This window comes from Polyodon spathula, chromosome 2, assembly GCF_017654505.1.
Source record: "Polyodon spathula isolate WHYD16114869_AA chromosome 2, ASM1765450v1, whole genome shotgun sequence".
In the NCBI taxonomy this organism is placed as follows: domain Eukaryota; kingdom Metazoa; phylum Chordata; class Actinopteri; order Acipenseriformes; family Polyodontidae; genus Polyodon; species Polyodon spathula.
Window position 1 is genome coordinate 23,235,653 of NC_054535.1, and position 26,711 is coordinate 23,262,363.

Sequence of the window (26,711 nt, forward strand, 5' to 3'; positions counted from 1 at the left end):
AGTAGCATTTCTGATCCCTTACGCTGCAGTTTACATACATATCATTACTGGTATTAGTCTTTTTAAACAGGTACATTATTATCTTCCACTGCAAATAGAGATTTGTGGATGGATGAGGTTTTTACCGTCCATGTAGATACGAGCGAGGCCCACAATGCAAATCATATCGGACAGTGGTGTACAAATACCTGCAGTACCAGAACAACGTGGATACAATTTAAAAGGTGTGAAATTTATTTTATAGACCAAGAGTAAAATGAAATAACTGTTAAATTTATAAGATAAGACAATGACCTAACAGGATATTAAGTTTATTTAGTTTCTATAAAATGCAAATGTAATCTGTCATGGAGAATGTTGGCTCCAGTTTTGTTATAGTGTTAACCCTGGTTTCACCCATGCCAAAAATGAACACATAATCGGTAGATAATTATTACTTTATCACAATTATGACTATGAAAAAAATAATAGGCGCACATAGCTAGCTATAACTAGGGGTCTACCAAATGAAGACATAAACAAACTCCAGGGTTCTCGTGTGTTGTTGAATTATATTTGTATGGCTTGCACACATCTATTTATATATCTTTTTAGGTACAATATTCGTATTCTTTATGGTCACACTTTCTGTTAATCTTTCCAATCTGTAATTTATACTCCTATTTTACTGTATTTTATAACAAAAAAAGATAATAAAATTTAGCAAGCATTTTAATCACTTTTCCCCATGTTGCACATTTGTTGGGGTAACTGCTGAAAATAATGATCAGACTTGTGAATGAATATTATGCTACTGACAAGCTCATACTGTCTAGACTGTAAGATCCCCATTCTTCAGTGTGTGGAGCTTTTTGTGTTGAAAACCAAAAATGGAAGGCCAATTAATGACTTTAATGTCATTGTTATATAAACTAGTAATTGTATTCATTAACTAATTTGTACTGAATGAAGTATGAATTTTATTAAGAGGTCTCTATAGCATTTAGTATTTGGGTTGTACAGTGAAAACATTAGTGTATTTACTGAATGTATTGTATATAATTATATATGTAATTTTTTTGTTTTACTTTTAAATATGCATCTATGGTCTCCCTATATATTAATTTGAACAACTTGCATTGTTGAAATATTTATTGTTGATGTTTTGTTTTTAATGTTTTTTGAATTAAACAAATATATAAAAATAGTGTATTACATAGTATTCAAACACTGTCCTAGACATACGGTGTATAAAGTACTGTATAAAATAATTAGGAAATTATTTCACATTTACCTATATTGTACAGGTTTGATTTTTACCCAATTTTAAATGCATACCTTTACAACCAACCATGTTATAGCCTGTAAAGTAGGGCGCATGTTATCCTTTTGTACTTTTGTTGTGTGTGTTTTTTTTTTTTTTTTTTTTTTTTTTTTTTTTTTAGATATTCTAGGATATATAAAACCACTTACTAAATAATGCGGAATGTTGGTGAAAGACAGCATTGTACGGGAAAGCAATGTGGCATTCAAAGTGTTAAGGCCGGTGTATATTTCATCGCTCGACTGTCGTTGGAGAGAAGGCGACCATGATCATCTCTGTCGTGTTGCCGTGCCGTTTACACTTTCTACCAGCAATCGTCTTGCTCAAACTATAGTCGCTGACAGTTCAAGTCAGCTGGACGTTGACCTCGTCACTGTGGTCATTACAACGCCAAAATGGATTACCGGTGTCTATCCCTGCACATATGCAGTTGATAGAGCTGATTATAAAGGTCTGATAAAGGAGAATGCATGGGTATCAATTGCTGGACAAATGCAATCAATTTGCGAGTATTTTAACCTCACTGAAGCTACAAACCCTGAAAAAGGGATTCAAATTGTATATTTTATATAAAAGGATTCAAATAGTAAACTAATGCAACCTTGTTAAATAAAATAAACTCTTGTTTGATATTTAAGATTAATTTTGGTGTATTTACTGTTTACTGGAATCAATTATATCTTAGCAGATCTTCAGTCAGAAAGTGTGACAATAGAAAATAGCATTTTTTTTTAAATAATTAAATTTTTTAATATTGGGTTGATGAACAGACAGGGCTAAGGCTAGGAATGACAAACAAGCAAGCGTATTTATGCACTACATTGCTGAGGTAGAAAGAAGGCAGCTGCAAGAGAATAAAAGGTGCAAAGTTCCTGTCAGTGATGTCATATGGTTCAACTGATAGCGCTGTCATTGAAAAGGAGCTAGTATATGTATGTTTCTGACAGAAAGGGCTGGTGACTGTGCAGCATGTGCACATGCAGTCTGTGGAGAGGACAAATGCCCAACACATCTCAGAAGCTTTTATCTTCATTCATGAGGTAGATTGCTTATAAATGTTGCTTGTTTTTGCATTGTCTTTTGTCATCGTCGCCTCCCAGGACGATGCTGGCTGGTAAAATGTCTGTGTGGTGGTTAGTGCATGGAAAAGTTCATTTCAAGCCCTGTAAACCAGTATTTTAGTAATTGCAAAAAGAACCACTCCTTTCTCTTTTATTTAGGTGATCACTGAGCGCACCCCCTGATTTTCCAAGTAGCTATTGGGTTAAAGTACAGTTAAAGCCATTAGAGCAACAAACTAATTTTATGAAAATGCACTGTAACATAACCTGAGCGTCACTAATTTAGCTGAAGACTAAACAAAGCATTTCTAGACATCTTGAGTCAGCAGGTAAAACTGAACAACATGCGCAATACAGTTCAGCCCAACAATATCTGCAGTTTGGAGTGCAGCAGAAGTCACCCAGTTGAGTAAATCACACTGTTAAGCCCTTTATTAGAAATGTGTATGGGAATCCCGTTCTCCCTTCTGATGGCTGTAGTCTTCAGCAGTTGCAGCAGCTTATTGAGCTCTTAACTCGGTTGACTTCACAACCAGTCACATCTCCCCCTTAGAAGAGCCTGTAATAGATGCCTCGCTTGAGTTGGCAAGTCTTAAGGAATTACTTGGTCTTGAGACTCCACGCAGCTTTACAAGCTTAGGCATCTGTCGCATTTCTTATAATGGCCTGTCTGACAGCCATACACACAGACTCGCTTCAAGTGAAAAATCGAGAGCGGTTGTGCTCTCGCCGTGTGGCATCTGTCTTGGTGCACAGTGAACAATTAAAGTGTTGTGCTGTGTGCGAGTATCTCTGAAGGCAGAGCCCTTGGTGCCTCGTAGCCCGAGGTAGGTTTGAGTACAATCAGAGGAAGTGCATAAGGATTGCCCATGGAGTGCCTTGCTTCAGTTGATGTATAATATAGAACTTAAATTATGATAAATTTCTTATTTTTGCAATGAGGTACACGAAACAGGGTTTAAAATATACTGACAGGTCGTCCAAATGGTCAGCTAGATGTTTTTTAAGAAACTGTTTGAACAGCCACTCAGATCTTTGTGTACCTTTTATCTTAAGGGGTTAAGGCACTAGGCTTGCTTGGTGTCAGAGTTAAATTTAACACTCATGGTGATAATTTAACAGTGTGATAATAAACTAGCATTATACAGTAGAATAACTCTTTCACTGCCTTCCTACTTTGGAACACTGATGCAAATGTCAAGGAAATTTGTGGTTAAATTCATTTTAAAATAAACATTTCCTAGATATTTAATTCAGATTATTGTCTGTGTGACATACTGTGGTGATTTGGGTTGTTCACACAGATGTCAGAACATTCTTAACCAGATCTACATCAAAGCTTGTTGATTAGACCAAGGCACAGGCCAAAAACTGTTAGCTCTTTGAAGTTCGCCTTCCAAAATGCTATCTGATTTTCTAGTCTCCTAAGGTGTTATTAGGGGTCTACTTAAATCGCGGTAAATTTACGTATTTAGTAGGTTGCAGAAGAAAATTCGGATTTCGCTGACATTTTGCGGACCTGTTTAAACATTAAATAAACCTAAGTAGACAGTATTTCGGAATACAGTAAAGCCTAAAAATGGTGATACTTGCTTCTCTGTTTTCCTTCTAAAACAGAGTGCTGTCATTTGTTAAAGGCAAGCATGCAGCATCCCCCTGCAGTTGACTTACCCATACATTGAGACTGCACACTCTGCATCCACTTGGCCCCAAAACTTGTTTACCCAAGCGCATCTGGAATACTTTAATAAAGGCAATGTATGCAACATGTTCGTTGTCATGTTATTTGTCCCATCCAATAATTTATTTTATCAGTACCGAGTCAAAACAAATAAAACGTGGCTATTCGGGTCTGAAATTCCAACTGCGAAAAAGTAAGCAGCAGGTTGAAGCGAGGTGGCTGTGCCAGATAGTTTTAGTACTGATTTAACTTGTAAACAGGAATGCTTTTTGTCTGGGCTGACTTTCCAGTTTTGTTTCTGCAAGCTGTTTATTTTGCATTCTGTTCAGCAGCCTCTGCCATTGTTTAATGTGTTATTCTGAAACAAATTGCGATTGATACTATTTTCTCCAGCCACATTAAGATATGCAAAGCAATTACCTCAGTGTGCATGTACAGTTTCTTTGGGAAATATCTTGAAACGATCATCGGCCGAGATATACTTTGCTTTTTTTGTTGTCCATTTCTAATATTTTACTTCCAATGCTGAAAACTAGATAGCAACCTAAATGCAGCACCACCTTTATCCCACCCCCAACTTCACATTTCAGGTCACAGAAAAGCAGTAAAGATGCACTGATAGGCTGATTTAAAATTTCGTTGTCATTTGGATAGTAAAACAAGAACATTAACTGCTTTTGGAGATTTTTTTTATAAATGTTACCTGTGTTTGTTTGTTTTTTTTTTTTTTTTTTTAAGTGCAATGCACACAGGACGGTGAAGGAATAAAAAAGGGTTATCGACCGATTGTAGATATGTAGTTTGCGTCACTTGCGTTGTGTAGTAGTTCATTTAAAAGTTGTTTTTTTTTCCCTCTCTGTACTTGTTTGTATGCATTGGCCCCTAAAAGAGTTGAATTTTGCGGTGACCCCTCAATTTTACAATTTCCGTGAAATCGAGATTTAGGCAGACCCCTAGGTGTTATAAAACTTACCAAGCCAAGCTATAGTGACTATGCAGTTGTACCATTATTGTGTTAAGTTAGTTAAAATGCTTTAAGAATAATTTTTAATTACATAACTTGTAGGCACAAAATGAATCGTTATTTTAAGTAAGTTTGAACATGAAGGGTTTGTGTTTTAAATAAATATTATTAACTAAACTATTTTTGAATATTATCCTTTGATTATTATGTGTTTTTGTAATCACAGTTTTGTATAGTGAATGAAACTGAAATGTATATGCTTCTCTAATGAATGTAACTGAAGTTATATTGAATAGGAGGTTTAAGTGGTAAATGTAAAATCCATTGATAACGAAATAGGTGGATGACACATGGTCTTTGACAGTGCACAAAGTGCCTGTGATTTTTTTCGTGCAGTGTCAAATGTGATGTGCGGCGGGAAAGTTAGGATTAGTTTGTAGTTATGTTTAAAAATGGTTTGTAAATTAAGCATTTTGACACACTGGCCCATTTTCCTGGATTCATTGGCACTATATATATATTATACTAGTTAAATGTAACCGGACCAGTCGGGCCTGTGGTGCTTCATAACTACCGACCCCGGGCCATGGTTACTGTCGAACCTGGTATAGAATGCTCAGCGGGTGGGTGATTTTAGCTGAATTTATAACGCTGAAAATGTTTATATATTGTAAGAACATGTGTGAATGTAAAAGCTGACACAATTTGCCAGTCCACAGGATCTTGCAGCATATACCATGACTCATCTTAAGGTTACAGTGTTGTATTTATTTAGCATATTAACTTTGATCGATTTCAACATTTAAAAAAGTCTGTAGTGTCACATATTGGTAATTAGGTGTGTGCCAAGTCACACGGAGCCGTGATATTTTTCTTGACAATACGATTACAGTATAATCGTAAATCTCAAAAAACTACTCACTTCTAAATCTTTTGTAGTCATTTTTGTATTACTTTAGTATAAATACATGTTAGTTTGGATTCATATGTTGTTTTTTTCTGACTTTATGTGAACGAAAAGACACACATTTGCCCGTTTTCCCATTGGAAATAGTGATATTTTGAAATATCACTGTCCTAGTCACAAAAGCAGAGTTTGTGGGGAATAATAGCCATTTTCTATACTTTTGAGGCATAAGCAATTAGGAAATAACACTTACTACCCAGGAACAAAAATTGTGTTACATAGTGTAATCAATGCAATGATTAATTGTTGCACCACTACTGATAATTAGAGATTGTTATTTATTATCATGCCCTCTAGCAGCCTCACTTACCATTCACAGTGTTAAGGGTGTTTTTGTCCAGTTTGTTGTATTTACAAAAAAAATAAAAAATAAATAAATCTTGTTTTATATATATAAATAAATAAAAATGTATTGTAATGCATGGGCCACATTTACTCACGCGGCGGTTATAGGTAGAACTGTTTAACTTTACCATTTTTGCACTTCTGGCTATTAAACGCTGTTATGATATTTAATTCATATATTTAAGAAAAGTCAAAAATGGACATACACATACGATTTACAACAGAAGAGTAATTAACATTTTAAATCCAAAATGGGTCTCTGACAAGGTGTTTGTCACGTGTGTGGATTTTCCGCTGTTTAAGCAATACAGAGAGACAACTGGGGGTGGAGTTGAAAATGCCAGCACAGGCGCGCAGGATTTATAAACAAACAAAAACGAAATAAACAAAGGTAGTCATGTGACGTTACCAGCCATGGTAATGCACAGAGGACACATACAGCAAGCTGTACAAAAAGCAAAATAAAACGCCGTACAAAAACTACAAGTAAAAGTTGCCACACAGGACGAGCACTAGCTTTAAACGAGGTGTCCTGCTCCAGGAACCGGCTACACTACTTAACACTCGCTATACATTACATGGGATCGCTATCCTCTAAACTAACCTTCGGATGAGCCCCTATTCATACGACGACTCCTGCTGCTTCATATCTCCTTGGCTGGGCATTGCTTACAGTTTTAGGGTTGTGTAGCTGTTGTTCCTACAGCGCGGACCAACTCCTCCTGAGTATATGCTGCTCCCCTCTGGCATGGCATTGCAATCGCCTCGATCCATCTCCCACGGATGTTTTTAAACTCTCTTTCAAGACCCACCCATCTCCCTATTGAGGACCAGCACAGCCAATCACTTGCTGCCCATCCCCTCAGCCAAACCTAGCAGGCAGCAAGTCTCAATCGAGCGCCCTTCTGTAAACAATAATTCAATGACACAAATCAACCCCAAAAAGACACACACCAATAAACCCATTTCCACATACAAATCACACCAACACTAATTCCCCATTGTGCAGGGCAATCGCCCTGCCTCAGGGTCAAATTGACCCGCTTGGCGGTTCTAGCATTAACGCCAACAAAGTCATTGCCAGTACTTGCCATTTATGCAACAAATTGTCTTCAATATCAAATAGTCTGCAAAATTGCAAGAATTTTAGATACAAGCATTTAATGTCAAGAATGTTAAACTAATAAGTATAATGTATACATTTATTTATTTATTTATTTTTTAAGAAGAATACCAGGTTTAAGGACACAACTTAGTTGGGTATACTTGTTTTTCACTTTATAAAGGGCACATTTCAGTATTGATCTGTATTTATTTCACCTGTGCTACACTTTGGTCACGTGTTAATTAGGCCAGATTGGTTCATTAATTAACATGAATCTGTTACAGCTGCACCAGTTCACTACAGTTTAAATTTAACAGGTGAGTATACTCAATTTACAACTAAATATTTTTGTTTAATTGTATTGGGTGTGTAATCACTTCATTTAGAAGATTGACCTGACACTGCATTCAGCTCTGTGCAATGCCTCAACCAATGGGAGGCACAAAATGAAATTTGCAGGAAATGTAGATAAGGGTCTGGGCTACAATCTATCAAACACTGACAAAAATCCAAGGTTATGCGATTTGACTTGGGTGAGGTCAAAGGTCATAGAATCACAACTTTTGTTTACTTTACACTTCATAAAATTATGGAGAAAGTTATGACCATGGAAAGGTTGGGTAAGGGGTCCAAAATGAGTCAACTTTGAGCTGTATCTCATGAACGGGGATGCGACTCTGGCCTAAAATCAAATCAAAGGAGATTTAGGTTTTCGAAGCAGAAAGGAGAAATTGCATCTTGAATTGCTTTAATCAGAAAACAGAGGACATTGGGGAAACACAGCAGCAGCTGTGTGTGTTTTTCTGATAACAAACAAGCTGAAACTCGGAGCAGCTGATTCAAATTCAGCGTCGTTTTGAGACACGGGCGAGGGGAGGAGCCGACAGCACAGCAGAACAACGCAGTTAAACGAGGCAGTCTTCCCAGCGACAGCGAGTGGGAGAAGTACAGGCGTGGAAAAGTACAGAGCAGTTTCGAAGCAGTTTGAAAGCAGGTTGACAGTTGCAGAAGAAACTAAACTTAAAAAAAAAAAAAACCTCAACATGGTCTTCAAGCCTGTAATCTGTGACACCTGCTTGATGTGGGAAATCCGAGAAAACCCAGCGGAGCTAAACCAAGTGTGCGTAAAGTGCCGTGCGATCCAGGATTTGCATAAACTAGTAAGCATGCTAGAAATGGAGCTGGAGGAAGTGAGACAGCAACAGGATCTTGAGGAACTGGCACACCCACAATTCATGGAAGTCTGCATCACCCCTAACAGACTGAAAGCCACCAGGGAGATAGAAGGTCAGAACAGCTGGGTTCAGGTAGGCAGAAGCAGGGAAAAAAAGAAACTTCGTCAAACACAACCACCAGAAATCAAAACAACCAACAGATTTGAGTCACTTCAGAATTGTGATGAGCAGAACCAACAACAAGAGAATGAAAGGAACAACATCCAGGACCCTATTGACAGTGGTGACCAGACAGCAAAAAGAAGGGAGGTCATGATTGTTGGGGACTCCATATTGAGAAACACAGCAAGTTCAGTTCGCAGTTTGGACCCCCTTACTACAACAGTGTGCTGCCTTCCGGGAGCCTCGGTCAAGCACATCACTGAAAACGTGGACAGGCTCCTAGAACGAACAGGAGACGACCCGGTAGTAGTCGTCCACATCGGTACAAACAACATTGGAAGAGACAGACCAAAATCCCTGCAAAACAAATTCAGAGAGCTAGGAAGGAAATTAAAAGAGAAAACCAAAACTGTGGTATTTTCTGGTATACTACCCGCACCTTGCAAAGGACCATATGGACAGCTGGAAATAATTAATCAAAACGCATGGCTGAAGACGTGGTGCACACGGGAAGGCTTCACCTATCTTGATCATTGGACCACATTCTACAACGAGGACTATCTGTATAGACGGGATGGACTGCATTTAAATAACAAGGGAACTAGTCTACTCGGAGAAAAGATCCTCGAGCAGGTTCGGAAGCATTTAAACTAGAAAGGAAGGGGGGAGAAATCAACAAAAAAACAGAAGGGAGACCGCATCAAAACAAGAACAACAACTCAGGTAAGACAACCATTAAATGTATTTATCTAAATGCTAGAAGTATCAGAAACAAAATTCTAGAACTTGAAGCTACTGCACTAACAGGTAACTATGATGTGATAGGTGTTACAGAAACGTGGTTGTCTGAGAGTGATGGGGACGAATATAATATTTGTGGGTATACACTGTATAGGAAAGACAGGCAGGACAGAAGAGGAGGAGGGGTAGCGCTATACATAAGAAACAGTCTTGAAGCCCAGGTGTTAAACCTGGACAAAGAAAATAAAACCGAATCAATATGGGTCAGAATAACAGACAAAAATTCAAAAGGCATAATAATAGGAGCATGCTATAGACCGCCAGATTCAGACGGTGAGCACAATAATCTGTTATACAATGACATTAGAAATGTGTGTAGCAAAGGAGAAGCCATACTAATGGGGGATTTCAACTTCCCCCAAATAAAATGGGAAAACCCGGTGGGTAGCGCGAAGGATGAAATAGAAATGGTGGAAATGACAAATGACTGCTTCCTAACACAATTTGTGAAGGCACCCACTAGAGGGGAGGCATGCCTTGATTTAGTCTTTTCAAATAACGAAGATAGAATAACTAAAACAGAGGTCAGAGAACCACTGGCAAACTCAGACCACAACATGGTCTCATTTGAAGTGTTTTTTAAAACCCCAAAAGTAAAGACTAAAGTTAAGGTTTACAATTTTAGAAAAGCAAACTATGAAGGCATGAAACAGAGACTAACAGAAGTAGATTGGAGTAAAATAGAGAAAACACCCACAGAGAAGGATGGTTGTTCTTCAAAAATGTAGTACTAGAGGCGCAAAACAATTACATCCCTAAAGTAGACAAATCTAAATGTAAAACTAAATTGCCAAAATGGTTTAATAGATCAATTAAAAAAAATATTCAGCGAAAAAAGGCACTTTACAGAGCATTAAAAAAGGACCGAAAAGAAAGTACGCAGAAAGAGTACACGGAACTGCAAACGCAAGTCAAAAAGGAAGTTAGAAAGGCCAAGAGAGAAATAGAAATGAACATTGCTAAGGGAGCTAAAACCAATTCCAAAATGTTTTTCCAATATTACAACAGCAAGAGAACATTCAAAGAGGAGATTAAATGTTTAAGAGATACAAATGGCAAAATCGTAGATGAAGAAAAAAAATAGCAAATATGTTAAATGATTACTTTTCACAAGTTTTTACAAAGGAAGATACTGACAACATGCCCCACATGTCATCCAGTTCCTATCCAGTTTTAAATAACTTTAGCATAACTGAGGCAGAAGTGTTAAAGGGACTAGGAGCTCTTAAAATAAACAAATCCCCTGGGCCGGATGAGATCCTCCCAGTAGTACTCAAATAAATGAAAGAAGTAATTTACAAACCGCTAACCAAGATCATGCAGCAGTCTCTTGACACAGGGGTGGTACCGACAGACTGGAAAATTGCAAACGTAATACCGATCCACAAAAAGGGAAACAAAACTGAACCAGGTAACTACAGACCAGTAAGCCTGACTTCTATTATATGCAAACTATAATAAGATCCAAAATGGAAAATTACCTATATGGTAACAGGGTCCTGGGAGACAGTCAACATGGTTTTAGGAAAGGGAGATCGTGCCTAACTAACTTGCTTGATTTTTTTGAGGATGCAACATCGATAATGGATAATTGCAAAGCATATGACATGGTTTATTTAGATTTCCAGAAAGCTTTTGACAAAGTCCCGCACAAAAGATTAATTCTCAAACTGAACGCAGTTGGGATTCAAGGAAACACATGTACATGGATTAGGGAGTGGTTAACATGTAGAAAACAGAAAGTACTGATTAGAGGAAAAACCTCAGAATGGAGTGTGGTAACCAGCGGTGTACCACAGGGATCAGTATTAGGTCCTCTGCTATTCCTAATCTACATTAATGATTTAGATTCTGGTATAGTAAGCAAACTTGTTAAATTTGCAGACGACACAAAAGTAGGAGGAGTGGCAAACACTGTTGCAGCAGCAAAGGTCATTCAAAATGATCTAGACAAGATTCAGAACTGGGCAGACACATGGCAAATGACATTTAATAGAGAAAAGTGTAAGGTACTGCACGCAGGAAATAAAAATGTACATTATAAATATCATATGGGAGATATTGAAATTGGAGAAGGAATCTATGAAAAAGACCTAGGAGTTTTTGTTGACTCAGAAATGTCTTCATCTAGGCAATGTGGGGAAGCTATAAAAAAGGCTAACAAGATGCTCGGATACATTGTGAAAAGTGTTGAATTTAAATCAAGGGAAGTAATGTTAAAACTGTACAATGCACTAGTAAGACCTCATCTTGAATATTGTGTGCAGTTCTGGTCACCTCGCTATAAAAAAGATATTGCTGCTCTAGAAAGAGTGCAAAGAAGAGCGACCAGAATTATTCCGGGCTTAAAAGGCATGTCATATGCAGACAGGCTAAAAGAATTGAATCTGTTCAGTCTTGAACAAAGAAGACTACGTGGCGACCTAATTCAAGCATTCAAAATTCTAAAAGGTATTGACAGTGTCGACCCAAGGGACTTTTTCAGCCTGAAAAAAGAAACAAGGACCAGGGGTCACAAATGGAGTTTAGAAAAAGGGGCATTCAGAACAGAAAATAGGAGACACTTTTTTACACAGAGAATTGTGAGGGTCTGGAATCAACTCCCCAGTAATGTTGTTGAAGCTGACACCCTGGGATCCTTCAAGAAGCTGCTTGATGAGATTTTGGGATCAATAAGCTACTAACAACCAAACGAGCAAGATGGGCCGAATGGCCTCCTCTCGTTTGTAAACTTTCTTATGTTCTTATGTATGGTGGCCCTGTCAAAACAAAGTGCGTTTTTATTTTTTATCGTGTTTACACAATCGCTGTCTTAGAAGCCCATTTCAGTATGATAGTGTAAACATGATCCTGGTCCTTTTTAAAGGGTTATAAAAGAAATGCAACAAATGCATGGAAGGAGTGCATAGGTCAGACCAGATGCTGGAACTGCATCATGCTGCAAGACCATGGCACAGTATAAGAAGCTTGGCATGTACATGGTCCAGACCTCATTGTACAATATCTACGTATTATAGTGATGGCACCAGAGCTTCTGCTCACATTTCTTGAATTCAGACCTCTGTGATCTCCAGCCTTATGTTCGTTACACAAGGAGTACCCGAGACTGAAAGATCAGAACTGGCAAGGTTTACTGAACGCATTTTATTCGAACGCTGCTATTGTCCGGGAGAAAAGCCTATCCTCAAAAAGGTGCCGTGTATGTTCCTGCGAGGGCATGCGGAGTGATACATGGCACTACTGTCTGCACTGCCCCTGTCAGCCAGGCCTCTGTTCGGAGGAGTATTTTGAAAAGTACCACACAGTACATGAGTACTGGAACCACTGAATAAAACTTCAAAACAAATAAACATAACCAAAGGTAGTAAAAAACACTTTTTTAAAAATTTCGTGCTGCAACATTATCTCGGTCTCCAGAAAGATTATAGGTAACAAACCATTGAAGGGAGATGTTATGTTACCTATTTCTAAAATCCTTATTTTGTGCAGATTCAGAAAATGTATGCTTATGCCAGGGTTCATTCTTTGGTGGCGTACTGGGCACATGAAATTGAGGTGGGTGCGGTTGACTAGACTTTTTTTTTTTTTTTTCCCAGCAATGAAACTAAAGCTGTCTGATTCAAAAGTGCAAATATTGTAAATGGAACATGGTCATTTTGGTGTAAAACAGTTAACTCCCAAAATCACATAATTCTTGTAGCACAGAGCATCAAAAGGGCCTCAGCACACAAGGGGTTAATAGACTACGTGTTTCTTAATTAAATTCTTTTCATCAGCACTTTTCAGTTTTACATTCATAAGGATTTATGGATGCAGATTAAAGAGAGCAGGACTGTAAAGCACAGGGTATTTAAAGTCCGTTTCATTACATTATGTTAAACCAGACAGTAGTTTTATTTGTCAGACATTGTGTTGAATATTGAATCTGGTTGGAATAATATCCTGTCTTGAAATTCAGATACAGCTGCTGCTAAAACCTCTCATATGTTTCTCTTTTGAAAATTGAGAAATAGAAATAGCAACACAAAAAAAAAAAATGAAGTGAAAAATATTTTTGGTATAAAATACAAGAATATTTTGTTCATTTTTAAAAAATATCTAACAAAATAATAGATGGTTCAGCCAAAGAATAAACCTTTTATTTTTAACATTGCATTAAAACTATAGGTAGACTAACGTATGGATACAGTTTTTTTTCAAAATCTTGAATGTCCTTGGTAGAAATTTATAATGACAACTCCTTTTTTTATTTTATTGTTTCAAATTGGAAAGATAAAGGGCCTCCTCCACTTGTGACATTATGGAGAAACAATGCATTTGAAGTGAAAAAAATGCATATTGCCAGAAAGAATGAGAAATGCAAAGAAGTGTAGTATGAAGCTATACATGATGATACTACATTTTAAGTTATTGGATTTGTTCAGTCTCAGTTTGACTGTAAATAGTAAGTGGAATCTGCTTTGTAGAAATCTAAAATGTGGTCATTTTTGGCTGATTTTGAAAGTATGCATTCTGTCTGATTTTTATAAAAACCAAGCACAGGTTATTTATAATAATAATAATAATAATAATAATAATAATAATAATAATAATAAATAAATCAGTCTACTGCAGATTCTCTTCAGATTTGTGAGAGACCTTACAGTGTGTCGGGTGTTGTAAACTCCTACAGCAAATCAAATTACTGTATTGCCCTTGGCAAAATTAAGTTTCACACCCCTGCTTGTACAAGGAAAAATGAACAACAAAGCTAAAGAAAATAGCCGTTTTCTTCAGGGCTTCGTTGTTTTTCACTCAACTACGTGCCTGCCTGTTCTAATTGACTGACTAGTCTGGTAGCAAGCAAACACATACTTTAAAATTGAGTCATTGCAAATCGGTTGTGAGGTAGCCCTGGGGACAGGATGCTTTTTGAAATCTTTTGTGTGCAGTAACTTGACAGCGATCCAGATAGTGGGACAATCTGCAATCCATTTCCTAATCAATTATCGGAGAGGTAACGGTCACTTAATTGATTTCATTGAATGTTTAAAGCCATGGTGATTTAATAATCAATGAATTGATTAACCATTACATCTAGAGCTGTGGTCTCTATGTACCTGCTCTCTCAGGGTAACCTGTGCACTTGTTCCCTCTGTAGTTTTTAAATCCCTGGATCTTCGTTGATTTGGAATCCCCAACGGGACGTTTACATTCACACACATTCAGTTTTGAGTGACTGGAGAATCAGAAGTGTAAACTCTTCTGCCAGGATTCCATTGAGATTGTACAGTAATAAAGCGAAAGCAGGTGCATTCTTTAATTGGTATATGCACAGGTGAAGAAAATGAAATCTATTAACACAACGTGACAGACACTTGTGTATTTCAGCTTGGAGTCTGGATTTGACGCTGAACCATTTAGTTAAAACCTGCTTCGTTCAAGACATGCCAGTTGTGTAATGCTAGTATTACGTTTAAAGCTGTGAGAATAAACTAGGAATAATCAGTTGTTTAATAAAAAAAAGCAGCTTTTCTCCCCCCAGTGTCTCATACATTTGCAGTAATTTTTTCTCCTGTCTTGCTTTTAATAAGGTTCTTGCAGATTTTAAAGGTACATTATACAGGCTGAAAACAAGAGTATCAGAGATATTAACATTTACATTTTTGTTTTAAATTGCAAAACCTAAATCATTTTCTTTTTATGTTTTTATTTTGAATTACAGCCAGGAAGTATCTTGGTGACTCCTCCTCCCGGATTTATTATTTTAGTACCTTGGTGTTTTTGCTGTGTCATTGTTTGACTGTGATGATAACATTGTTGTCTTTTGTCTTGAAGTACCTAACAGCTTACCTGAATCTTGCTTAAGCACCTCAGTCAAAAACAGGATTTTTATGCGATTTGTTTGTTTGTCTTGTATCCAGTTATCAATGTAAATGGGCTCTCTTTTTGATGCGGTACAATCTTCAGAGCTTGACTTCCTTATCAGAAAAACACAATTCATTTTCAAAATTGGGCAAAGCAATAAGCATTAAAAAAGTAGTTCATTTAAGAATAGCCTGAAATTTGTACAGATGGGCGTTACTGTGTTTTGTAGTAAACATTAAAATATAAGGATTTTTGGAATAAGTCCTCAATAGCGCTTTCTTTTTTTAAAGTAGTTTGTGTAGATGCATGGAAGAGAGGCATTACTGTACTGTATCGGTGTGTACAGCATGCTGCTCTCTTGGGTTGCATTACATTAATTTTAAAAGCTTTCATGGTCATGCCACCCACCCAGGGACCAGGGGAAAACACAATCCATGTCTCTACATTTGCTGTCTAAAACTACTGTTGTGGGACCTGATGTTAGGATGTTTTCTGGCTCTTATGATTAAGGAGACATCAATGTGAAACATCTGTGAAAATGGGTTGTTTTAGCTGAAAGCCACGACGGTCCCAGTAATTCATTCTCCGCTTTTCTTCTCTTGCAGGTTGACTGGGTCATCGGGATTCCTCACAGACGGGCCTGGGAATTACAAATACAAAACCAAGTGCACATGGCTGATTGAGGGCCAGTAAGTATAGACCCCCTGATTTATTAGGTTGTAATTTGGTTTCACCTCAGTGCTAAAGCAGATAGGCAGATATAATACTCTACCAAAAGCATCTGAAATTGTTATGAAAAGAGGAGTGAATTTTCAATAAAGTAGGGCTGCAACGAAAGGGTACGTTTTGACCTTCGAAGGTTCAGAACACATTACTGAAGGAAGGTTCGATCCTTCGATGGTACTCATTTGCATAATGTACTGGTGACGTCACCATAGCTACTTGTTTATATTTGATTGAAAATCCTATTATTTTACAGGTAATCCATGTAAATTGAGTATAACATTCACAAGTAGTTTAAAAATACGTTATATAGAACAGTAATTATGTTTTTACAATTTTAGATACACTTGCAATATACACAGTAAGCTTGTGTTGCAGGAGCACCAACTACAGCAGAATTTGGCAAAACAAATCTTTATTTAACAGTCACTGTTCCAAGCAGGTTATCACTCAGAGTCACATTTTACTACAACTACTACTACTACTACTATGAACTTACGCTTGTCAAGTGACCCCGGAGATTGCACAGTTTGCATTCAACTTTTTGTACACTAGGTGTACTGTATTTTACTGAAGCACTACAACTGCTATAGGTACCCCCCTGCCCCCAGTGCTTTGGCATACTATACCCTGCTCCATACACGGCTATAGAGTTGCTACGTATAACAACTTGATAGGGAATTTTAATACAACAACACTTGTTTACGTAATATGCATTACACAAATAAGATGATCAAATTTTGCATGCATGACATTTAATGTTTGATTTCTTTTAATAGTATTTGCATATTATAAAACGGTTTCTGTTAACAGAGAACAAAAAATAAAATAAACACTCTGTGAATGTCACCTGATGAACTACCTTTTGAATTCATGGCCAGTGAACAAACCTTGAAACTAAAATATATGTTCTGCAGCTGCTCTTCAGTTCTAGCTGCCTGGCCGTAGACATATGTAATCTACAGTAACGCTGCAGTGCTCTGTTTGTTTTGCCATCGAACTTAGAATACACAGTACTACGTTTCACTTAACTGAGTTTATGATGGGCCTTTAGTGTACAGGTATACAGTAAAATATAATATACTGTAGTGGTGTAATTGGCAACCTAATTTCTTATGTGATTATCATATCAATGGTTTAATTTTGACGATTTAATTTTTAAAAATAAAGAACATTATTTTTTAAACAAACTAAAAACAATGTTGTGCCTAATAGTTAAACAAAAAAGATGTGATTATCTACCGTAATAGCACTAAAAGAAGTCCATGCACACACACTCAAGGTTTTAATGCAAACCGGCAACAGCTGGGTTCTAATTTGATGCATTGATTCACCAATATGTAATTGAAGCATTGATTTAATTGTTGCACCACTAATATACTGTAGGACAATTTACTCAATGTGATCCAACTGAATCACCAAATTGGTAAACTGTTGTTTAATATCTATCTACTCCAAAGGATTGCTACAGTAAACAGAAAAGATGTGTCACGCAGACCCACGTATTCCTGTTTTCCAGTATTCTTTCTGAGGTGGCAGTGAAAGCTGTTTGTTTTAATGTCTCTGTTTGTCTATTTTTTTCATTAGACCTAATACTATTCTGAGGCTGCGGTTCAACCACTTTGCTACAGAGTGCAGCTGGGACCACTTGTATGTGTACGACGGGGACTCTATCTATGCTCCTCTGCTGGCCGCATTCAGGTAGGGAGAGCCACATTCCTTTAGTATCAGGTTTAGCGCTCTGGGACATTGCTGTGGCCATGCCTATTAAAAGCTAGAGGCAACATGATTTACTGTTACCATAATAGAGATATGTAGTGTTTTTATTGAGACCCACAGCATCCTGTGCCCTGGGGGCAGCGAGCGAGCGAGCGAGCGGCCCGTGCCCAGAAGGAGAGACTACCCGCTGCTCCCGCCTCCACTAAACTACGTGGACAGTGAAAGAAACTGAAGCTTTCATAGAAAATTTGGTCAGACACCAAAATCCATGCCAAACCGGACAAAACATACTAAAATATATTCAGTCTTCTCTCAGATTACTTTGTTTAATGCTGACAATAGGAGAACCGTGCAGAATTGTGTAAACTGCGTTATTCTCCTACTGTAGGCATTCAAGAAATGTATTAATTAAATTACCGGCTTGCTCCCCCGGTGCTCTCTTCCACAGCAATATTTAAGAATCTAAAACATTTTATAAAAAAAGCAGCGCACTACGTCAATAGCTGCCATCTTTCAATATGCGTTGCAGTATATTGGTCCTGAAAAAATTGGACTGCATCTCTCTTTTTTTGGTCTTTATGTATCTAACTTGTTCTATCCCATTACTATACAAATTCCCCTTTGCTTGCTGAACTGTATGCAGTGTGAAAAAATCAAACAAATACAACCTCCCCATTTACACAGTGTTGCATGTCTAGAATACTGCTTACACAATTGTTTCTAAACTTGAGAAGGACTTTCTTTAGCACAGTTAAGAAGAGACTATGGGTATATCAAAACACCCTTTCTATTAGTCACACTGGGTTATTAGATATCTAGAGAATTCATTTAATTTAGCACAAGTTATTGAAGGTTCAGTGGTGTTTTTTATGGGATGTGTGGGGTTTTCCTTCCTCTCCAAGTTTCAGTTTCTAAACTTCCCAGGGATTTGGTTGAGAAGCAGACAGGAGGCAAATACTGTATGCAGTAGTAGGGATGTGCCTTTGGTACATTTTTATGAATGTTTAAATGCGGTGCAGGTGTCGGCATTTTAATCTACATATGCACACTTTATATTCTGATGTATACCGACAGCTCTGGTTAGTATTTTCTAAACAAAGAGACCCTAAATAAGCAAATAATGTTTTAACATTGCAAAGACTTAAATTAGGGCTGTCCCTTGATTTTTCACATTTTTGATCAGTTGATTTGTTGATATTAGTTGATTTTAACCGGTAGATTAATTGGTAGATTCACAATTATAGTGGCTGTCCTGCATGTAATACTAAAAAAATCACTAGAATCTATAGAAAAAAATAAGCCCAATGGGAAATTGGTCTTTTTTTAATGCATTTGTATTATTTTTATCTAGTAAATATTTATCTTTGTGTTTGTACTACACTGTTTAGATGTACCTGTGCTGGCCCTGTGGGCATAAAGTGAATAAACTAAACCTAAACTTTTTCTTTTTTTTTTTTTTTGGTAAACCAATTATATTCAAAGAACAAAAACCAATAATTTAAAAGCAAAAAAAATCACATCTTACATATGTTATGTAATCTATCAAATGCACAGATTCCAATACATTGTTATATTGATGGTCCTGTTCAGGTATCGGTGCCAAACAAATGATTTGTATGAAAGTGTAGTGTTAAATTACATAAGCCTATACATAATTTATTTACACTGCTAGGATCTAGGCAGGGTCTGGGTGGTGCCATACACCTTCCACTTCTTAATATTCATCTTGACCATGCTCCAATGGATATTCAAGGCCTTTGATATTTTTTATACCCATTTCCTGATCTGTTCCTTTCAGCAACTTTGTCCCGGAGTTCTTTTGAAAGCACTTCGGTGCTCATGGTTGAGTCTGCTTTGAAATTCACTACCCAGCAGACGGAACCTCAGATTTATAGAATATTCTTTTCACTTTAAAGTTGTGGGGTAGGATGTGTAGGATTGTAATTCCAGGCTATAAGACAACAATTTTGAAAGTGGTTGTAGACTTTCTATAGGCACTGTAGGTCTGTGTGAATAGCCTGTACCGTCATTGCTTGTGCCCGGCACCTCTTTCTTTACTAATTAAGAAGTGCATGCATGTGTTAGGTATTGTCTGTTGTTGCCCTGAGAACAATCTGTTTATTGACATGTTTGAAGGTTGTACTCTCGTGATTTCTTTGGCTGTGTGAAAGGGTTATGACTGTATTACGCCTTCATAGATTGCGCAATTTCATGCTGTGTGAAAGGGTATTTTACACACTCGTTAAAACTTTTCAGAGACGCAGTGGCTGCATTTCTGTGTGACAATGGTGTTTGATACATGTGTCTTCTGAATCCCCCTTAAAGCCTTTTTTTATTTTTTATCTGTGGTAATGCAAACAAGCTTCTGCAACAGTAAGGCAGTCATTTTATTTTAATAATGATAGTAAGAGGGAGTTTCATCTCAACAGGACAAGCTGTTTTATAGAGATATGCACAGCTAAAGTGTGATATACTGTACGTACACTTGCCCATATGTCTGAGAATGTTTAGTACCTGTAGTGGTTGTATTGCGTCAATATGTTCTGAATAACTAGTGTACAATAGATTCTAAGAAGTGCTATAGTAGAGTAAGTGTGAAACACTAATTTTAATTTCAAAAACTGAGCACATTTAATTATTGATTTTCTGTCCGTCTTGTGGACTCTGATGCTGTGTCCTCTGAGAAGATGCTTTATTTAGTCAGGCCATTTCTATAATTTATATTCTTTTGCAGTCAAGTTTTCATAATATAGGTTTAGAGGTACAGAAAGACTGACTCTTCTACTGTACATTCAAACCCTTTTTTCTCGCTTTTCATTTAATTATACTGTCTTGGAAACAAAGTAGAGTTTTTTAATGATCGATTTTTAAACATAATGCCGATTTGTTTTATTTATTTATTTTATTTTGTCTCGCTGTCAAGCAAATGATCTGCAGTGCAGTACGATCAGTTGTGGTGAGGATAATCATAAAAATAAATAAAAAAAATTGATTCGCTATAACCCTTGCCTGTCATTTAAACACTACCCAAGTAATATTAAGCATCAATTTTATATTACAATATTTATTACAATCAAGCAACTTCCTAAAGTTGTCTTTTTCTACAGCTTGTTCAGTTATCTCTCAATACTGTACTTGTATCTGCTGGATATTCATAGATCAATGACGTACTGACAGGATGTCCCTCATTGCAGCCAATTGTGACAGAATAGTAAGACTAGCAGTAAACTTTGGACCTGCTTGCCAATATCCTGTCAGAGAGAGAGAGAGAGATAGACAGAGATCCTTTGGTCAGTTGATCGGCTGATACTATATATTGGCTGTGAGTAAATAGCAGATATTTCTATGGTTTACTGGTATGTGAGGAATGGTGGTCTGTAGAGGTTTAAGAACCAGCCTCTTGTACTAGGGAACATTGTGTGTGAACGCAAAGGCAGCACACCAGTGTAGCTGTGCACAAACACATGACAGCTGCACAGTCCAGATTTTCTATAAAAAAAATAAAAATAAATTCCCTGTCCTTGCATGTCACACTGTGACAGGCATTCCTACTGTACTGTTGCAATATAATAGATGCATTCACATAAGATATAAAGGGACCAGACCTGTGTGAATTTAAAGCTGTCATAGCTTGGGGGAAGGGTTATAAACTACACACTAACCCTTTAGATAACTCTGTCTGTGATAGATAATGGTAGCCTGCCCGGATTCAATATTGATTTATTTTCAAATTGAATTGAAATTGAGGAAACTGACATTGTCCAGTGTCTGTGTACGTCTACAAAAAGATGATAGGAATCACATTGAGTAAATTGTCAGCTTATTTATGTATCTTGGAGAATCCTTTGTGTAAATTGAACAGTTGTTCATTACCCACCAAGAGTGAGGGGGCCTGTTACCAAGTGTGTGCCAAATCTTGTAATCAGATCCTAATCTCATGATGATTGGTACCTTTACCATTATTGTAGCTGCCGAAAGACCCCACCCGTTTCCGCTCGTCAGAGCTGCTTGAGAGTGTACTGGTAGTGGGCCTGACTCTAATTTACTTATGTTTTCGTATTGTGAATCTGAAGTTAGAAAAAAAAAAAGTACATGTAAATTGTCTTTGAAAGGTAACCACTCTAGAAGTATATATTTTAAGATAACTGCTTGCAAGAGAGCAGACCAGTTGACTTATCTAGTATATTACTATAACTGTATGTATATCTACAGTATGCCCTTTTTTTTTCCAGTACAAGACACTTGTTAATTAGGCCTAGTTAATCAATCCTACAGTAGAGTTTTTGTAAACTTGTGCTGAAATATTGATTTACCACCTTGAGAATTTGTCATGAACAGAGCAGAATTATCTTTCTAAAAATAAGGATATTTACTGAATTTGTAATTTGTACATTTGTAAAAATCTAATGCCAGTCTACCTCACCAGACCAGACTGCTACAGTGACTACCTTTCCTTATAATACAGTATAGTCCACTATAAACTCTTTGGGGAGGAAACAAAATAAACCCAACTGCACTCATCTCTGTTTATCATCTCCATCCACGGTAGAGGGTAACAGTGTGTGTGCATCCTTACTGCTGAAAAGAGTAAGCTTCCCTTTCGCATGTACCAGGTAGAAGTGGAAGCCGGGCCTGTTTGGATAGGACTAATGTGAAAAGCCAATAGCTTCCTTTAATAAACAAGCTGCTGAGAGAAGTTTCAATAGAACTTGGGGATTGCTGCTGGACTTGGACTTTATATTTGTATAGTGATAATTGTGACCTTTACTTCTGTGCAAACGGATCCAGGCACACACGCTTCCAGAAATATTTCAGGAGAGACTATTTAAGCATTAAACACGTTAATCAGATGACTATGCAAGAAGTGATTTGGACAGTCGCTAAAATCAGTAATTGTGTTGATACGTACACAGAAGTGTGTACAGAGAGGGAATAAAATATTATTACAGTGGCACTATTCTATTAGTAATAGTAGGGATTTGCTTGCCTCTACAGTGTTTTTTTTTATGATTTTAATATATTTCATGAATTACATTTTATCTACAGTATTTTTTGGATACAAGAACAAAGACAACTAAGAACTGTCTTAAATCTAAATGTATGCCTAGCTGTTTTTACTATACCATATTTAAATTAAGTGATAGAGCCAGTCGATGCGGGCTCTAACGTGTGGTAGATGACCGCGACTGGAGTTGTGTTCCGAGCCGAAGGCACGGGCTCTAACGAAAGTCAAGGTCATCTACCACACGGTAGAGCCTGCATCGAGAGGACTCTATTGCTATTAGAAAACGATTTATTTCTTTATTTTCTCTTTAAAAAAAACTTAAACCTATATTTACATTGAACTTCAGATATTTCGACATGTAACATTCCGCTGAGGAAAATAGTCCCTAGCATAATTAGAACAGAAAAATGACATGCATGTAGAAAAATATTATTAAAATTATTATTATTGCTAACATTGTTTATTTATTGGGGTCTTACTCTTATACAGTGTACAATTGTTGAATAGTCCCTGTCGTATTGAGTCGGACTTGAAACCTATTGGAGGCGGGGCGTTTTTCAAGCAGGCAAGGAGTGGATTGACAGTTGCGGAAAGAACTGAAACTGGGTTGACAGTTTGGCTGGCTGGTTTTGAGGGAGGGTGTTGTTTGGATTCAGCCAGTGACAGAAGTGTGGACTAATCGTGTCTTCCCTGTTGATCTGCTGTTGAGCCTTCATTATGGTGTCCTGTCAAAGACATGATTTTGCTTGTCTCTAGACCAGCGTCAGAAAGTATGTTTTTAAGTTAGCTTTTTATTTTATCAGATTAGCTGTAGATTAGAAGGTTAAGGGAAAAATCTGCTTTGTATGCGCGGATTGATTTAAAATTAAATTCAGAGTTAAGCACTTCAACATTCCAGCAGGCATCTATACAAAATAGAAGCCCGCTAGATCTGGAAGGTGATTGGCTGTTCACACTCAATCATTTTCTAATATAAAGTAGGACTGATTGTGTGATTAATCTATTAATCTAATTTACTGAATAGTGTAGTGCTGTTTCCTCCCATTCTCTTATTAATTGTAGTATTTCATGTTTACCAGCATGTCACATTCAAGTAAGCCTTATATTGAATCAGAGTTATTGCATTGGCACAGTAGCCTACTTTGAGAAGCCTTTGCTGTACACTTCAGAGTTCCAGCACATTAACAAACTCATGTTTTGAAGTGCATCATAAGAAAAAGAAAGAAGTTGTCATCTCTTTCTAGCTTGGCAGTAATTAAGTGTAGAATGCAATGTGGTGTTCAGTTATGAAGAGCTTAAAACATCTCGGAGATACTGTTTTTGTTTTTTTTGTTTTGGTCATTTTTACTGTAATCTGCATTATAAAACAATATAAATGATTATTTGCCAAGTCTCTGCCCTGCAGGTACTGAGTCCTGGCAAGGAGCTACACTTGCATGTGATCAGAGAGCCATTGATTATCCACTTTAGATTGTCCTGGGGAGGGGAGCCAACTTCCTTGGGACTTGGGAATGTAAGATCTGTCTCCACACTACAAAAATGACAGCTTTGGCAAGAGTCCAACAAAAAGCCACTAGACTAATACCAGGGCTTGAGGATATGAGGGAACTGAACCCATTTACGCTAGATAAGAGCGGTTTGGGGAGACTTGACCAGTGGTTTACACTACTAAACAGGGTCGGCTGCAGTCACTATTTCAAACTTAGTACAGAGACCAGGACCAGAGGAGCAGGGAGCGATTCAGGAGTGAATCACTGACATGCTACATGTTTTGGCTTTGAATGGCCTTTAATAGGTGCCATTTTGATTTGATGAGCACCTTTTTGACTGGAAAAGAGAATATTATGGAAAAGAAAGATTGTTTTATTTATTTACTTAAAGAAATACCAGTATGGCTGAGGCCCTGCACAAGTGTATAATGTGTTTTTTTTTTTATTTATTTCACGGTTTTGTTATTGGTTTAAAACAGAGCCAGTAGCTCCACTTGAGACATGCCATCTGCTGTGTGTGATTACGGGGACTGGCAGCCAGGATTGGCCATCTGCAAATTCTTAACCAGCAGGCACTGTAGGGTTGTCCAGGTGGAGCGTCTTGCTTGGTGTAAAGTAAGATGCTGACAATGTGAATGCACCAGAGTATGATGATCTATATGAGGACAGCATTTTGTGAGCACTACTGAAGATTCTGTTGAAATGGGGTCGCTCTTTCACCATGTGTGGAACCAAGGTTGGGACCATACAGAAAATAATGTTCAGAAGATCTTTTTATATCACACTAAAGTATACTTCAGTGTGATATATACACTCTCCAAAAATGGAACTTACTTCAAACCTGGTTTAGATCATCCATGAGCCCATTTGTGTGACTATATAGTACTGTTTGTGTTCATCTGTAGTTCAGCGTAGCCCAGCCTTGCACGAATCTTCTATACTTTCTATTGTGACAATTCAGCCATTGGGACAGGCTAATAAAGCTTGCTCTGCTGTATGTTTTTGTCTGCTGGCTGCCTCTATATTATAATCAAAGTCGCCCATATGTTTTAAACCAAGATAATCTGAATTTTCAGGTTATTGGTAACTTGAGATAACTTGTGTTCCTGCTGGTGTGATGACAGAGCTACTATTAAATTAATGTACACAGTACAATGTTTTGTTTCTCTGTTTGCAGCGGACTGATCATCCCCGAGAAGTACGGTAATGAGACAGTGCCTGAGGTGGTCTCCAAGTCTGGCTACGCTCTGCTGCACTTCTTCAGCGACGCTGCCTACAACCTGACCGGCTTCAACATCTCCTACCGGTACAGTAGAACTGCCTGAGCCCCTGAGTGGGAGTGGAAGAACAGCTGGCTACCAACTGCTGTTGTTTTTCTGATTTGCTGTGTGATATTGGAAAACCTGGAATCCTGCACAAAGTTATGTTCTTGGGGCCCGTTTCATAAAAGTGATTTGCGATGATTTACAATTGCTAGCAGCTTGCAAATAAAAAAATAAATAAATAAATAGGTTTCATAAAACTATCACAGGGCTGCGACATTGCTGATTTTCACCAGAAACCTGCAACAGCCAGACAGCAGCCGTAAGTAGCAATGTTCATTGCAGATCCTATTAGAACATACAATGGTGCTCATACTACTAGCTTGTCGTTGATATGGCAGAGAAATCCGAAGGGAAGGAGTATTTAGGGACAGATCAGATGCTCATGATTCATATACAAAGTGAGAATTAGTAACAAAGTTCCAAATGCCAAGCGGGGAGAACTAATTTGTGCTATTTATTAGATGATAGAAGTTTGAAACGAAACTCAGTGAAATACGCCATTAACTACGCAATTGGAAGTGTTAACAGCTCTTAGATTCTGTGCTAGCTGTAGTTTTCAGGAAGCAGTAACCGACTGTCATTGTATGAGCAATGTCACTGTTGAGATGCATATTCAAAGTTTCTAGAGCTTCGTGATACCAGATTGGTGACTACATACGCTTTCCTGAGTAACCTGACTAAGAGGGTAATGACTCAATTGTACAATGTGTCGTCTGCCAAAAGTATTTGGCGCAGTAGATGAATCTCAAATACCAGTTTTGTCCCCCTGCTGAGAATGAGCACCTGTACGTATGCAGGGAAGTTTGTTTTATTTAATTTACATTCAAGTGATCTCAGATGCCAAAATGTCTGTGTTGGCTGCTGTTGTTTGACAATTTCATTTGGGTGAATTGTGATATCGCTGATCGTTTTGCCCTTGGAAATACTGGAGATTTATGTCTTTTGGGAGACAGAGGGTCAGTAAATAATAATGATTATTGTAATAATGCATTTTATCAACAAAAATAAAACTAAATTAAATGAAAAAAACATTATAAA

At 37.4% G+C, this 26,711-nt stretch overlaps 1 protein-coding gene across 3 annotated transcripts in view; it reads left to right on the top strand.

The window, feature by feature from the left end:
* Positions 1-26,711, top strand: part of LOC121294319 (attractin-like) — a 136,652-nt gene that overhangs the window by 4,649 nt on the left and 105,292 nt on the right. For all 3 annotated transcript variants that reach the window (XM_041217917.1, XM_041217927.1, XM_041217935.1), the window contains exons 2-4: positions 16,017-16,100; positions 17,722-17,835; positions 25,526-25,654. In XM_041217917.1, coding sequence (XP_041073851.1) covers positions 16,017-16,100; positions 17,722-17,835; positions 25,526-25,654 — 327 coding nt within the window. The remainder of the gene's footprint in view (positions 1-16,016; positions 16,101-17,721; positions 17,836-25,525; positions 25,655-26,711) is intronic.